At 40.5% G+C, this 16,470-nt stretch overlaps 1 protein-coding gene across 2 annotated transcripts in view; it reads right to left on the bottom strand.

Moving 5' to 3' along the window:
• nipbla (NIPBL cohesin loading factor a) overlaps positions 1 to 16,016 on the bottom strand; it is a 73,707-nt gene extending 57,691 nt beyond the window's left edge. The window contains exons 1-2 of one of the 2 annotated variants that reach the window (XM_052096092.1): positions 15,931 to 16,016; positions 13,081 to 13,230 (exon numbers count right to left, since the gene is read on the bottom strand). In XM_052096092.1, coding sequence (XP_051952052.1) covers positions 13,081 to 13,144 — 64 coding nt within the window. In that variant the 5' untranslated portion in view covers positions 13,145 to 13,230; positions 15,931 to 16,016. Of the gene's footprint in view, positions 1 to 13,080; positions 13,231 to 15,250; positions 15,804 to 15,930 lie in introns of those variants that run through there. The other variant, XM_052096084.1, reaches the window with a different exon arrangement.
• Positions 16,017 to 16,470: the final 454 nt, after the last annotated feature.

Genomic DNA, 16,470 nt, shown 5'->3' with positions numbered 1-16,470 from the left:
ACTCCTTTCAACGCAAAGGAGCAGCGGCTCTACTCCGAGCTCCTCACGGATGACTGAGCTCCTCACCCTATCTCTAAGGGAGAAGCCCGCCACCCTTCTGAGGAAGCCCATTTCGGCCGCTTGTACTCGCTGACCTAGTTCTTTCGGTCATGACCCAACCTTCATGACCATAGGTGAGGGTAGGAACAAAAATTGACCGGTAGATCGAGAGCTTTGCCTTCGGCTCAGCTCTCTTTTCGTGACTAACGGTGCGATAGAGCGAGTGCAATACCGCCCCGCTGCCCCGATTCTCCGGCCAACCTCCCGCTCCATTGTCCCCTCACTCGTGAACAAGACCCCGAGGTACTTCAACTCCTTCACTTGGGGCAAAACCTCATTCCCTACCTGGAGTACGCACTCCATCGGTTTCCTGCTGAGAACCATGGCCTCAGATTTAGAGGTGCTAATCCTCATCCCAGCTGCTTCACACTCGACTGCCAAGCGATCCAGTGAGAGCTGAAGGTCACGGATCGATGATGACATGAAGACAACATCATCTGCAAAAAGCAGCGATGAGATCCCCAGCCCACCGAACCACACACCTTCCCCACCCCGACTACGCCTCGATATCCTGTCCATGAATATCACAAACAGGATTGGTGACAAAGCGCAGCCTTGGCAGAGACCAACCCCCACATGGAATGAACTCGGAACTTCATGCCGAGAACCCGGACACAGCTCTCGCTTTGGACGTACAGGGATTGGATCGCCCTAAGAAGGGACCCCCCCACCCCGTACTCCCGCAGCACCTCCCACAGTCTCTCCCATGGGACCCGGTCATACGCCTTCTCCAGATCCACAAAACACATGTAGACCGGATGGGCATACTCCCAGGCCCCCTCCAGGATCCTTGCGAGAGTAAATATCTGGTCCGTCGTTCCACGGCCAGGACGAAAACCGCATTGTTCCTCTTCAATCCGAGGTTCGACAATCGGCCGAACCCTCCTCTCCAGCACCTTGGAGTAAACTTTACCAGGGAGGCTGAGAAGTGTGATACCCCTGTAGTTGGCACACACTCTCTGATCCCCCTTTTGAAGAGGGAACCACCACCCCGTTCTGCCACTCCTTAGGCACTGTCCCAGATTTCCACGCCAATGTTGAAGAGGCGTGTCATCCATGACACCCCCTCCACATCCAAAGCTTTCAGCATTTCTGGTCGGATCTCATCAATCCCCAGGGCTTTGCCACTCGGAGTTGTTTGACTACCTCAGTGACCTCCCCAGGGAAATAGGATCTGATCCCCATCATCCTCCGGCTCTGCCTCTACCATAGAGGGCGTGTTGGGATTTAGGAGTTCTTCAAAGTGTTCCTTCCATCGCCCAATAACCTCCTCGGTTGAGGTCAACAGCGTCCCATCTTTGCTGTATACAGCATGAATGGTTCCCCGTTTCCCCCTCCTAAGGTGGCGGACGGTTTTCCAGAAGCACTTTGGTGCGGACCGAAAGTCCTTCTCCATGGCTTCTCCGAACTTTTCCCACACCCACTGCTTTGCCTCCCTCACGGCCGAGGCCGCAGCCCTTCGGGCCTGTTGGTACCTTGCAACTGCCTCCGGTGACCTCCGGGACAACAAATCCCGGAAGGCCTTTTTCTTCAGTCGGACGGCTTCCCTGACCACCAGTGTCCACCACGGTGTTCGAGGGTTACCACCCCTTGCGGCACCTAAAACCTTGAGGCCACAGCTCTCCACCGCAGCTTCGGCAATGGAAGCTTTGAACATTGCCCACTCCGGTTCAATGTCCCCAACCTCCGCAGGGATGCCTGAAAAGCTCCGCCGGAGGTGTGAGTTGAAGATCTCGTGGACAGGGACCTCCTCCAAACGTTCCCAGTTCACCCAGCACTACTCGCTTGGGCTTCCCAGGTCTGTCCAGAGTCTTTCCCCACCCCTGACCCAACTCACCACCAGATGGTGATCGGTTGACAGCTCTGCCCCTCTCTTTACCCGAGTGTCCAAAACATATGGCCTCAGATCCGACGACACGATTACAAAATCGATCATCGACCTTCGGCCTAGGGTGCTCTGGTACCACGTACACTTATGAGCATCCTTATGTTCGAACATGGTGTTTGTTATAGATAATCCATGACTAGCACAGAAGTCTAATAACAAACATCCACTTGAGTTAAGATCAGGGAGGCTGTTCCTCCCAATCACGCCTTTCCAGGTGTCCCTGTCATTTCCCACGTGTGCGTTGACGTCACCCAGCATCACTATGGAGTCCCCTACTGGGGCCCTATTCAGGACTCCATTCAGGGTCTCCAAGAAGGCCGAATACTCTGAACTGCTGTTCGGTGCATATGCACAGACAACAGTCAGAGTTTCCCCCCCACAACCCGTAGGCGTATGGAGGCGACCCTCTTGTCCACCGGGGTAAACTCCAACGTAGTGGCGCTCAGCCGGGGACTCGTGAGTATCCCCACACCCGCCCGTCGCTTCACACCCTGGGAAACTCCAGAGAAGAATAGAGTCCATCCCCTATCCAGGAGTACGGATCCAGAGCCAAAACTGTGCGTCGATGTAAGCCCCACCAGATCCAACTGGTAACGCTCCACCTCCCTCACTAGTTCCGGCTCCTTCCCTCCCAGTGAGGTGATATTCCACATCCCCAGAGCAAGCCTTTGCTGCCCGGGTCTGGTCCGTCGAGGCCCACGGCCTTCACTGCCGCCCATATGGCAGCGCACCCGACTCCTGCGGTTCCTACAATGGGTGGTGGGCCCAAGGGATGTAGAGGGGGGTTCCACGTCGCTTCTTCGGGCTGTGCCCGGCCGGGCTCCGTGACAAACCCGGCCACCAGGCGCTCGCCGACGAGCCCTCCATCTGGGCCTGGCTCCAGACGGGGGCCCCGGGCTTCCTCCGGACAGGGTAACTCCTCCTCTTGCCGTTTTATCCATGAGTCATTGTGAAACTTACAAACGAATTAAAATATTTTAAATAATTAAATGTACTCAGTAACATAATTATGTCTTTTTCAGCTGTGCAGAATTACATACTTGCAAAGGAAAAGTATTTGATCATTTTCTTTTTATTTGGAACTTGGACACAAACTGAAAGGTACGATTATTCATAATAAATTAATAAGTCTGGTGTCAGTGCAAAAACAGTTTTATATTGTTATGTAACGCTTCAGTTAAAGCAGAAAAAAACTCAAAACAATAAAACAAAAACATTTATGTAGATAGTTCCAATTCTAACAAATGATTACATTAGCCACATTTAAAAACATTGTAAAATAGCCAATAGGGCTATACTTTTGACACATGAGTTGAATTTATAGTGATGGGTCGTTGCTCTGCAACCATAAACAACTAATCTCCACTTCGCGTTATGCCTTACAATATCCCTTAATAAATGATTCCTCGACTTGTTCTGTATTTTTGCATCACTACATATCGCTCTCACATGTAAATAACATACAGTTTTGCCCACTGATTGCAGCACATATATCTCGGTTTTGGATGATATAGCACAATCTTGGTATATATATCTTCATACCGCCCTGAAATTCGTCACATATACACAAACCAATTATGAAATTATTTTTAAGATTAGGGCTCCACAATTAATTGAATAAATAATTGAGATTACAATCACAGCTGCCACAATTAACTAAATGTGAAAAGTGTCAATTATAGCAGTCCATGTAGGTCTACTCATATTGCATAAAAAATTTCCATTACATTTTCTATTTAATGTATGATTTTCCAGTGGTTGATCATTTTAACCAATCAGAGACATGTCCATTTGCTCACTTCTGTGTATGATTTATTCAAAACAGCTTTGCTTTCTATGCTTCTAAGAGGCCCAATGTAAAGTTGACCCTTTAGGTAACTAGTCTTGATTTATTGATGAATAAAAGTCATTCAGGAACACCGTTCTCAGCTTGTTTTGGATATGTAGCAACATAAAGAATATGGCATGCAGTTGATCCAACCCAAATAACTATTTTAGCTTAAGTTCTATTAATCAAAATGAATCACAATTACAATATCAAGGGAAACAATTGACAATTAAGATTTTTCATAACCGTGCAGCCCTACTTTAGATACTTTAGCTTTATATACCATACATCTTAAATAATGAGCAGGGTACAACTATAAGTAAAACTGGAGAACTTCTGCTATTTTCACAGGAAACAATCCTTAAAATATACTTCTCTTGCACAACACTCTTATATAGAACAATTTTCCACACAACTGGCTTTTCAACTTCCGAGAACCAGAAAGAGAATTCACCATGGGTTCCCTCAGGAATGTCCTGTAGGTTTTTATAATGGGGTATTTGAATGTATGACTTAAATAAGGTCTGTGGTAAATATTACTTGATGATACATGGACGTTTTGTTCTACAACATAAATTACACACAATATTACATACTTTTTTAAACACAGGCGGCTTCAAAATTCACATTTTAGATCCATGTATTGATTTTTATATTCAACTAATTGTGTATTCATATTATGTAAACATACAACAAAGTTAGCACAATGTTACTTCCAAATCAATTTAATGAGCAATTTTGTGAGCTCACAAATGTGACGTTTCATGCTACCTGCTCTTCATCAGACATCAGAATATAACTGAAATATTGATTCATTATCAAATTATAATATTGTGATGTATTGCGATATATACAGAATTGTGACGTGTATCACAATATGAATCGTACTGTGAGTTGCTGGGCGACACCCAGCCCTAGGAGTGTTATTACGGTTTTTACGTGCGAAGGCCCTATTGTTCTCCTAAGAATTATTAGTTATTGTTCACCCTCACCTATTGTTAATCTAACGATTCTTTTAAATGTTTTCTGTACATTTGAGGTACTTAACTGTGGAGCGGAGTGGGGCGGGGCCGGGTCGCAATAACGCGCGCCCGGTCCCCAATCGGCCTAATGAGGTGCGTGAGGGATAAAGGCAGGCGGCCGGTAAAGATGGTTTGAGAGAGAGAGAATTACGGGCATGTCCGTCATGTGTGTGTTTGTTTATGTTTGTGCTTTTGGTTTAAGTTTGCATTAAATTATGATTTATGTTGACAAGCCGGTTCTCGCCTCCTCCTTGCCCATCCTTAACATATGTGAAAACTTTTTTTTGCACACACATCAGAGTGTCGGCCATTAGTGCTGTGCAAAGTTGTGGGGGGTCTCTGTAGCACCCCCTTGAAAATGGGCATATATGGGGGGCTCTGTAGCACCCCCATTTTCACCTACACTCACCAAAATAAGAAAGGTCCTCTCACTTTCAACTGCTTTAACTTTCAGCTAAATTAACATGTGTAAATATTTGTATGAACATAAAAAGCTTCAACAACTAAGAAATAAACTGAACAAGTTTCACAGACATGTGACTAACAGAAATGGAATAATGTGTCCCTGAACAAAGAGAGGGGTTCATTAAAATAAAATGTAACAATCAGTAACTGGTGTGGCCACCAGCTGCATTAAGATCTCCAGTGCATCTCGTCCTCATGGACTGCATCGGATTGAGATCCGGGCACTTCACTGGCCATGGCAGAACACTGACATTCCTGTCTTGCAGGAAATAACGCACAGAACAAGCTGTATGGCTGGTGGCATAGTCATGCTGGAGAGTCATGTCAGGATGAGCCTGCAGGACATGAGGGAGGAGAATGTCTTCCCTGTAACGTACAGCGTTGAGATTGCCTGCCATGACAACAAGCTCAGTCCGATGATGCTGTGTCACACCGCCCCAGACCATGACGGACCCTCCACCTCCAAATCGATCCCTCTCCAGAGTACAGGCCTCGGTGTAACGCTCATTCCTTCAATGGTAAACGTGAGTCCGACCATCACCCCTGGTGAGACAAAAGACTCGTCGGTAAAGAGCACTTTTAGCCAGTCCTGTCTCGTCCAGCGAAGGTGGGTTTGTGCCCATAGGCGACGTTGTTGCCGGTTATGTCTGGTAAAGACCTTCCTTACAACAGGCCTACAAGCCCTCAGTCCATCCTCTCTCAGCCTATTGCGGACAGACTGAGCACTGTTGGAGGGATTGTGCATAACTGGTGTAACTCTGGCAGTTGTTGTCATCCTGTACCTGTCCCACAGGTGTGATATTTGGATGTACCAATCCTGTGCAGCTGTTGTTAAACTTGGTCTGACACTGCGAGGATGATCAGCTGTCCTTCTTGTCTCCCTGTTGCTTAGGTGTCTCACAGTCAGACGTTGCAAGCTCATTGTCTGGCCAGATCTGCAGTACTCATGCTTCCATGCATCATGCCTAAGGCACATTCACACAGATTAACAGGAACCCTGGGGGGGCTCTGTTGCTCCCCCTTGAAAATGGGCATGTAACCCCCATTTTTACCTACAGTCACCAAAGTTGGTACATATATAGCTCTCATCAAGCTAGGGTTGGGTGATATATCAAATATTAACTATATAATCAAGATAATTTAGCTGACTATGTAAAATTTACCAATATCGTCAATATCGCAATGATTTTAATGTGCATTCATTTGGCCATTAAGTTTCATAAAGAGTGCAGCAGCAGACTAATTTCACGGTCCTTCAGAGCTGCACAATTAAAATAACATAAAAATCTACAAATGTGGCACAGAATAACAGAAAAGGAGGAGATTACAGCATTTCATGAAATGCAGAACATTGTAAACTGTCAAATACACCTTTTTCACAGATGTAAATGGTCGAATCAGCAGATGAATTAGCAGCGAATCAGTCTAAAGTACTATCAATACTCACAACCGATCCTTTACATTTTATACAGCCTGATGCCCATATGTTTGCTTTAGGTTTCACCTCTCTTCGCGGTGGCAAATGAAAATGATTTCTGAAGAAACATTACCTGACACTCGAAAATAAGCTTTACAACAAATTAAAGAAGCATAGTCGGTTATTTAGATTTTTGGGGGATTTGCTGCATTTCGGGCAGCTTGCTTCCAATGTTTGTAGATGGTAAATACTAGGGATGTGCAAAACTATACATTTTCATGATCGACTAGTCGGTCGGTAGAATACTGTACAATTAGGCTTCGTTATGTTCACGTGACTCCGATCAGATGTGCTTCAGAGTGATATATCGATACTAAGCGCAGCATTTTAACATGGTAACAAAAGGATATTCAAAAAATAAATAGGCTAAATAACTGTAAGATCATATTGCACAAAACTAAGGCTCCAATACAGAGCATCATGAAACTGCTTATATGCATCCTGAATGCAGAATGACATGCTTCAATTGTAACAGAGTGCTTTAGGGTGATCCTTGCTGCGCATTCAAAAGTGCAGAACTGCAATATCTATTACATATCTAGTTCACAACATCATGCCGTTTAAACCTTTTTTACTGCAACTACTTATTTAAGCAGTGTCAAAAAATCAGCAAAATACTATAATCTCTACACAACACAAATACAGAAACATTACTTCAGAAGCAGAGGATTTTAAATCTGCTAGTGATCATCTTGAAATGTATTTTTGATGTAGTGCTTTGCTGTAACTGCAGCACAGAAAAGGACTAAAAGAGCATTAAAGCATAAAAGAGATAAAACTTGTTGCAGAGCGTTTTACCATGCTGACTGTTATTCACTTTAAAGCACAGCAATTTATCATCAAGTAAAAACGCTCTCCAATAAGTTGCATCTCTTAATTAATTTGAGAATTGTGCCTCCCATTAAAACAATCACCACTAAAAATATTAAATGTTATTAGTCTACCCCACTAATCGACTAATCAGTTGTTCGATGACTTGTCAATTAGCCAACCACCCTGGCACGTCCCTAGTGTAGCCACTGTGTAAATCGTTTATTTATTGTGCAGTTTAGACAGCATCATTTATAACGAGAACATTTGTGAGAGTGTGGTTTGGCAGTGTGCTTGTGCTAAACAAAAGGAGAGTTTTAATAATACAATTTACAAAAAAAAAATGTATAACAGTTTAGTTTTGTCAAGCTACTAAGTGGGCAGATGTGAAGTTGATTTAGTGATTGTGGCACGGCGGAGAGCGGGGGCCGGGTCATAATCATACACACCCGGTCCCTTATCAGGCTAATCAAGCCTCCGAGAGGGATAAAGGTCGACTGCGGAGGATTGTGTGGGAGAGAGAGATAGTTTACGGACATGTCCGTCATGTGTGTTTGTGTCTGTTTAAGTTTACCAATTAAACTATTATTTACATTGCCAGGCCGGTTCTCGCCTCCTCCTTTCCAATGACTGCTTTACAGTGATATATAAAAGTAATTCAGCTCAGTTCTCAGCTTGTTTTGGATGTGTAGTCTACACCAAGAATATGGCATGAGATTAAACAATTAAATATTAAATATAACTTCTATTAAATTAATATTTATAATCATGATTTCAATATTAAGGGAGTCAATCGACAATTATGATGTGTCGTATTCATGCAGCCCTAGCCCATACATTTAGGCCACATCCACACTAATATATTTTTGTTTGAAAACGCACCTTTTTCTCTACGTTTTGAGATATTTGAAAACAATATGCGTTGTCTTGTGACGCAAAACATAAACGTTGTTTTCAAATGTGTCTGATTAATGTGTAAGTAGCCTTTTGTACACAATCTCCCACCTTTGTATTTTTTTTTTCTAATTTCAATATACACTCAATAAGCACTTTATTAGTAACATGTGTACACCTACTTATTCATGCGATTATCTAATCAGCCAATCATGTGACAGCAGTGCAATGCATAAAATCATACAGATAAAGGTCAGGAGCTTCAGTTAATGTTCAACCATAAGAATGGGGGGGAAATGTGATCTCAGTGATTTCATCCGTGGCATGATTGTTATTGCCAGACGGGCTGGTTTGTATATTTATGCAAACGCTGATCTCCTGGGATTTTCATGCACAACAGTCTCTAGAGAAGGGCTGCAACTAACGATTATTTTGATAATTGATTAATCTAACGGTTATTAGAATGATTATTCGACAATTTGGCAATTATTGCAACGATTAATGCAATAATTCGCTCTTAACCGATTATTCAGCTTGTGCCCGACTTAAAAGGTTGTATTAAACGTGCTCACTAACTATAAAGAGGACAAAATCGAAATAAAGATACAAATTAGGGCTGTCAATCGATTACAATTTTTAATCGAATTAATTACATGGTGTCCCGATTAAATTAATCGCATATACAAATATTTGCTGAGAAAGCCCCTCATATAACAATAATTAAATACATAATGATGAAATAATTATCTTTAAATATTAAAAAATTATATATATATAAAACTTAAAAAATATTCAGATAATTAGAATGCATTACGTTCTTGTAGCAGAAGAGTTAATCATTGATAAAACAATATAAAAAGCAGCTTTAGAATACAATGTATTGTTTACTATCATATTATTGATCATAAGTCAATCATTGGCACACAGTTCAAAGCAATCCATTTCACAAGTGAATTTGTCAGTCAGTTGCATATTTATTATGAGGGATTGTTTAAGAACCCGTCAATGAACACCTGCGTCAGACATTTTTTTTTTTTTTAGAAACAAGCCAGGGGTATACATAGTACACAATACTACAGATATATTTTACAATAATGCCAAGACATTATATTCATTACAGAGTGCAATGGTTTTCAATGCTTTGGAGTTGTTGGAGGTACAAAGAGTATTTAAATAATATATTTTTAAAACATTCTCCAAAATACTACTGTGTGGGCACATTCCCAAAAAAGGTGTGGGGCAGATTAATCTACAGCATTACAGAAGGAGCAAAGTGCATCTATTTCAGGGAGCATGTTTCTTAAATAAAGATTTGACTGGGTACCGTTTTTACCCGGTCATATTTGGGCACCTCCTTAACCGTTAATTAAATATTTGTGAGGTAAAGACAATACGATAGGGTGACCACCTGACTATTGCTCTGTTGCAGGTCAGCTGACCTGATTTTGCGCGACAATGCGGGACATGAGGGAGAGATAACTTACTATTATTGTACTAGGTGAATAAATATTGATTTTATATTAGATGTATTTTTGCAGTGATGTTAAATGTTAATGACGGGGCTGTGAACGTCACTCAGTTTGGCATAAGGTCTACGACACAAACTAATTTTAACAGCACAGACCTACTCAATGTAAATATAATGAAGTGAAAATAATAAAAAAAAGCACATTTCCAATTAAGCACATCAATTCCATTATTAAAGACTAGAAAGATTAAATGCGTTCTTACTGGATTTAGTGCATCTTGAATTTCATTTTTTTTGGTCTAATCTGGCTGCTTCGAGTAGGGCCTTCTCATTCATTATGACTGAAGAACTCCTGGCAGGTGTAGGTGTTCACTTTCACCAGGAGTTCACTTTTGATGAGGTCCACAGATGCGCAGTTCCTTGTCTCGGTCCACGCAGCGGTCATCAGTGAAAACACCCTCTCCACAAACGCGTTGGTGACAGGAATGCTCAAAGCCAAAGTTATCAGAGCTGTCATGTTTAGGGCACTGAAATGCTTCAGCAGAGCTGTCCGTGAAACTTCGGTGGCATACCCTGCACTCTCCTTTTTTAGGGCCACCTGTAACTGGTTTTAACCATGTATATATTTTCTCCAATTTTTATTATACGAACAAAGATATCCAGATAGACCCATTTTTGTGTTGCAGTTTTTTTTCCCAGTGTTTTTCCGCTCTGGCAAGAAAAAAAGGCTGCGCTGCGCAATTTCAGTGTTTTCTTATTAACTTTTTTTTATAGTGATTTTGTAATTAAAGGACGATGAAATAAAATGATGCCGAAATAATAATAAAGATAAAAATGTATACAGACAAAATTGAAATGCGGGACACTGCTTATGATTTGCGGGTCGCGGGACAAAGCTTCCAATTTCGGGACTTTCCTGCAAAATGCGGGAAAGGTGGTCACCCTACCATACGACCTGTGTCAGACATGCTTGTGTCGCATCTCGGGTGTGTTGCGTCATAAAAATAAAATGTTTAGGTCACTGTGTCAAGTTAAATATAGTTTAATACTCAATCTTTAAACACATATTGAGATCCCTTGGTTCGCATTTGAACCCTTAGTAACGCATATCTATGTTGTTTTTTTCACTGTATAAACTGTGCTCACACAGCTGAAATTTCACTTACTGCCTTCTGGAGTATACAGGTGGTACAACAAGCATGCGATCAAATGCGTTCATTTTTTTAACGGGTTATTTTTTGTATAATAAATCGTGCGTTATTAACACGTTAACTCGACAGCCCTAATAAAAATATATATAAATGACATTCACTGAATTAAAGTGAAAAAATACATTTTATTAAGTTAATTCAGTAAAGAAATTAATTGCAAATAAAAAAACTATTGTTATCAAGTGTTTTTGTTTTCCATTTAGAATTGTCTAAAAATTCTTAAAACAGTATAAATTTACTTGAGAAGCAAAACATAAGATTTTTAGACTTGCTTTAAGAGAATGTATTTTATATATAAGTACATTTTGTATATACGTGTATTTTTTTCAATTGGTTTTGCTTCTGCGAGTGCAGTAAAGACAAAATATACATATATATATATATTCAAGATCTATTCTCTAAAAGCAAGTCTATATATCTTCTATGCTGCTTCTCAGGTGAATGCATCTTTTTTTTTTAAGGATTTTTAGATATTTAAAAATATTTGTATTTTTAATATTATATTCAACATTCTCATAAAACTTTTTTTTATTCTGCAGTATAGCTGATGAAGTAAATGTACATTGTTTTAAATGAGCTTTAGATATTTTTATTGGAAAACAAGCCAAAACAAATCAAAAACATATTTTGTTGCAGTGTATAATGGGGCGAAGACTAAACTCGCTCACCTTTTTGTTCACTTCAATCCATCTGTAACTCACAAAAATTAACTCCCTCTTATAAATAAAGCTGTGTATTGCCAATATTCTTCACGATACAGAAATGCACAGTGACATATATTATGATTCAATAAGTCGCAAGCCATCGCATTATAATCTAGCTTTAGCAAGTGCATGCTTGAGGGATGAGCGTCCCCGTGACAGAGTTCATCAGCCGGGTGCAGTTTCAATCTCTCCCCATTAGATCGGGACATTTGAGCAACTCAGAAGAGGCGCTGACCGCACAGAGAAATGCCAGTTCAGAGTTTGTAGTTAATTACATGACCTGCTTCCGTATTATTTGAAATTGAATAAAGTTATAACGCATTAAATATAACTGCATTTAAGATGTAACACCGGGGTGTTTCCTTTAAAGTGCTCTGACTCCACTTATTCCACAACGAGAGAGCTTCTGTATGTACTTATTTGGTATTTTTGTATAATTCCCTCACAATTTGCAATCTACATCAACTGAAGCTGTTTGGAAGGTTTAGAGTGTATCTGGACTCTGATCTGTGTAATTCTTCCTCTCCTCAGTCAGGTGTGAACTGCAGGTGCTGCTCTCGTGCATCATCATTACAGTTTAATGTGATCTCATGTTACGTTAAATGAGATCAAACAACTAATCGACAAATACATTTTTTGTCCACAATTTTTTATTGTTGACGTTGTTAATAACGTTCTCTAATCTTTTCAGCCCTACTCTAGAGTTCACTCCGAATGGTGCCAAAAACAAAAAACATCCAGTGAGTGGCATCCAGAGCGGATGGAAACACCTTGTTGATGAGACAGAACAACGGAGAATGGCCAGACTGGTTTGAGCTGACAGAAAGGCTACAGGAACTCAGATAACCACTCTATACAATTGTAGGGAGCAGAATAGCATCTCAGAAATAATGCACAACACAACAAATATTGAGGCTGATGGGCTACAACAGCAGAAGACTATGTTTTGCACTTTATCAGGTCCATAGTGTTCCTAATAAAATGCTAAGTGAGTGTACATTTTAGCTTCAAATCAAATGTTGTAATGTTGTGATCAATCTCAGTGCTGGTTGGTTTGGTTTATGGCTCAGAACTCTTGTATTTTTTTTAAATCCCAATGAAGAAAATTCTTGTGAAATATACTTCCAGAACCAAGGCTGCTAAAAAAAGTGGGAGGTTACTGTTGTGCTCTTTTGGCCAATGAAGTGTAACCAGAATGAGATGTGTTTACTTACAGTCAGTGAGACCAGCAATCCCAGCAAGGGTTGTGATGGGCACATGTGGCATGTCCCCATTCATACTGACGGCTGGGCACAGAAGTCTTACACACAAAGAGTTCCACAAAAATATTTATATGCTGATCATCCCTCACATCTCACTCAATCCTAGAGAAAGAGAGAATTTTGCATGAGATTATGTAACATTGGTGGCGTGTTAAAACCATAATTTGTTTGTTAAAGAGTCTCAAGAAAAATTCTGAAAAATACAGATTTTTCTTGAAAAAAGTCAACACAAATTATTAGGTATGTCCAGATACCATTTTTTGAGGAGGAGTACCAAAACGTTATTTTTGCTACTCGCCGATACGGAGTCCGATTTGAATTCCATATTAACAATTTATTTTAATTTTATCATCATAATCGTGTTTAAATAAATGAATTCACCAAAACTTTATTTCAAATGAAAGGATAACAATATTTTTTTTAACATAAAATTTAGCTTTTATTTTTCCAGAGCTTTTAGACTGTATGTGCCTCATGCTAAAAAGTGAATTTGCACTCTGCCTGCTGTCATCTGCTACAGAGCATGTGATGCTCATGATGGTGTTTTCCGTGTATTAGTCAAGGAGCTCTAAAAAGGTATGTGCACTTTGTGACTTTATATCAGCACAACATCAGCTCCACACATTCACAAGCACTCACATTTAAAGCACTGCATATGCAAAAAATACAGTATATTTATCTAATTAAAATGCAGTTTAGCTCTTAAATAATCTCACTAGGACAAGACTTTAATTTGTGCACTGAATGTTTACGTAATGACATTCATACATCAGATGGTATCTGCTTTTTGTAATCGGATCATTTTTACAAGCACAAGTACATGAGCAAGGTATCAGAACCGATTCCAATATCAGTATCGGGACATTCCTATAAAATTTACACTAATTTCAAAACATATACTCCCCTTCCTTGCATTAATGTCACTGGGGAGAATCAGTCCACTTAGATGCATAGTCTCTAACAGGTGTATTGATTTGTGTACACTAACTGCCATTTAAAGAACCATTATATGAGACAGATAATATCTACACTAGTGTAGACAGTCTGAAAGACACCCACTCAAACCTGACAGAGGATGGCCCGTGGACACACCCCTCAATTAGATATGCAAGCCCAACCCTGTCTCCCTCAGGGGACCAATGACAGCTGGGAGATGGACAGCTCATGGTAAGCACAAAAGAGCAGATGCAAAAAAGCTCTAAGAGCCTGCTAAACTTAACTTGAATGTAAAATATACGTATGCCTCACATAATGAAACCAGAATAAATCTTATATACCAAGTAAAATATATGAACCACATCACGGTAAAGTGTTGTATATTAGCGTTTAGATAAAATACATGCCTGCATTTAGTACATGCAGATGCACCAGCAATGGATTTAGAACTAAAATCATTAAAAAGAACTCTCCAAATTTCACAAAAGTAGCGTTTACAGTAATCCAAGAACACATTTCCGCATCCGGGATATTTACAGTACATAAATATTCATGCATGTGATACAGTATTAGGAAGGTAAACAGTCTTATGATGATCGCTGACGGGCACTCCCGTAGCAGATTACGAATGCACCAGTATAATCCACAGGCGGTTTAAATGGCAAATATTTCAGTTATTTCCAACCAAGAAACCACAATCTCATCACTTGCATGCATGTTCCAAGACCAACTGCACATAATGCACCTTAAAATCAAATCTCTGGTCAAAGTCACGAGATAATTAAACTCCTTACTCAGGAACGACTCCAGTTAAAACAGGTTTCCATTTCTTAAAAACAAATGCATATGCATAAACGTGCATACATATTCAAAATATCTTAAAATCTGAATGCAAATTTTCACCTAGTTCTCATTTGTGTTTTAAACGAATCTTTGCACCTACACACAAGCTATTAAAAGATGTAACAAGACATATAATAAGGTGAAAAGTCAAATTTCTGCACACATGGCGACAGAAAATACCCTAAAAACACATTGTTTACAAAACATAACTCGCTCATTGGAGTCTTTCACTGGCGTTTTTTTCATCCGTTATGTTTCGCCATTCAAATTCCAAACATGACTAAAACATACAATCACAGCAAACGTTATGAACGATACATTTTAAATATGGACCATAACTCACATCTGGGTTAACGAGAGACGACACACGCAACCGATCTGTTCGTCTAGTAGCAAATTTAATAGATTCCTCCTCACACTGGTTCGCTAGTTAGCAAAGCTCTGATATGAGAGGTTTTGTTCTTGTAGGAATGCGAGCCACTTATATGCATCACTCGTTAAAAAACAAATAAACTAGATGATTTTATATTAGATGGGTAGCGAATTGCTCTGTCATTTTGTCATAAAATACGAAAACCGCTGCTAAGCTAAACGCTAGCTAGGCTACGCACATCCTTATATCTCCCCTCGCGAACAATAAGAACACTTTTTGGTCTCCTCTGGACTTTTTTCTGGCGTAACGTCACCAACGTAACGCTATCCATCGTATTAACGTTCACGGGGTGTTTGTAAATATTCAGTTGGCGTTTCCCCGCACCAAACACACAAAAACACCCTTGTTTGTGTCGCGAGGCCTCCGCGAGCTCCACAGAAGCCTCGGACTCAGCGCACGAGAGCGACGCCGGGTCACGCGCTTCCCGCCACGGGCGCGCGCCCGGAGGAGGAGAAGGACTAGCCGAGCCGTTGCGACGTCCGTCTCCGCAGAGCCGTTCAGTCGAGAAAAAACAAATGGAAATCTGTTGAAATAAGGTAGGGGAATGAGAGACGGCCTTAGGAGGAATTCTGACAGGATTTCATATTTACCTTCGCTTGGGGTAACTTCAAAGAAGAAAAAAATTAGGGGACTGTTGTTGGAATGAGTCTGGTTGTCGGTCTGCTGTTAGTCTCTGGCTCCCCCTCTCTGCTATAAAAAGATGCGCGCGGGCTAACAACAAGCCAACTCTATCTTTATCTGGGGTGGGGGGAGGTCAGGCTTTCTCTCGTCAGACTTTACATATACACTACCGTTCAAAAGTTTGAGGTCACTTGCCTGAAATGTTTCTCATGATCTTAAATACCTTTTGATCTGATATCGTATGCTCTGAACAGTGCAACAGGCAGTACAAGTTAAAGAATAGTATAAACTCAAAAATATATAATCAAATCAATTTAATAGTGTTAGAGCAATTCAATGCATACAGTATGATAATAAATATAGCTATATCTAGATAATTAATATATACAGTGCATTCAGAAACTTTTCAGATCACTTAATTTTCACATTTTGTAATGTTTGCAGTCTTATCCTAAAATGCTTCATAGAAAAAAAAAAAAAAAAAAAAACCCCTACACTCAATACACAAT

This window comes from Xyrauchen texanus, chromosome 3 (assembly GCF_025860055.1).
Source record: "Xyrauchen texanus isolate HMW12.3.18 chromosome 3, RBS_HiC_50CHRs, whole genome shotgun sequence".
NCBI lineage: Eukaryota > Metazoa > Chordata > Actinopteri > Cypriniformes > Catostomidae > Xyrauchen > Xyrauchen texanus.
The sequence above is the reverse complement of the archived record's forward strand: the minus strand, read 5'-3'. Positions and strand labels throughout refer to the sequence as shown.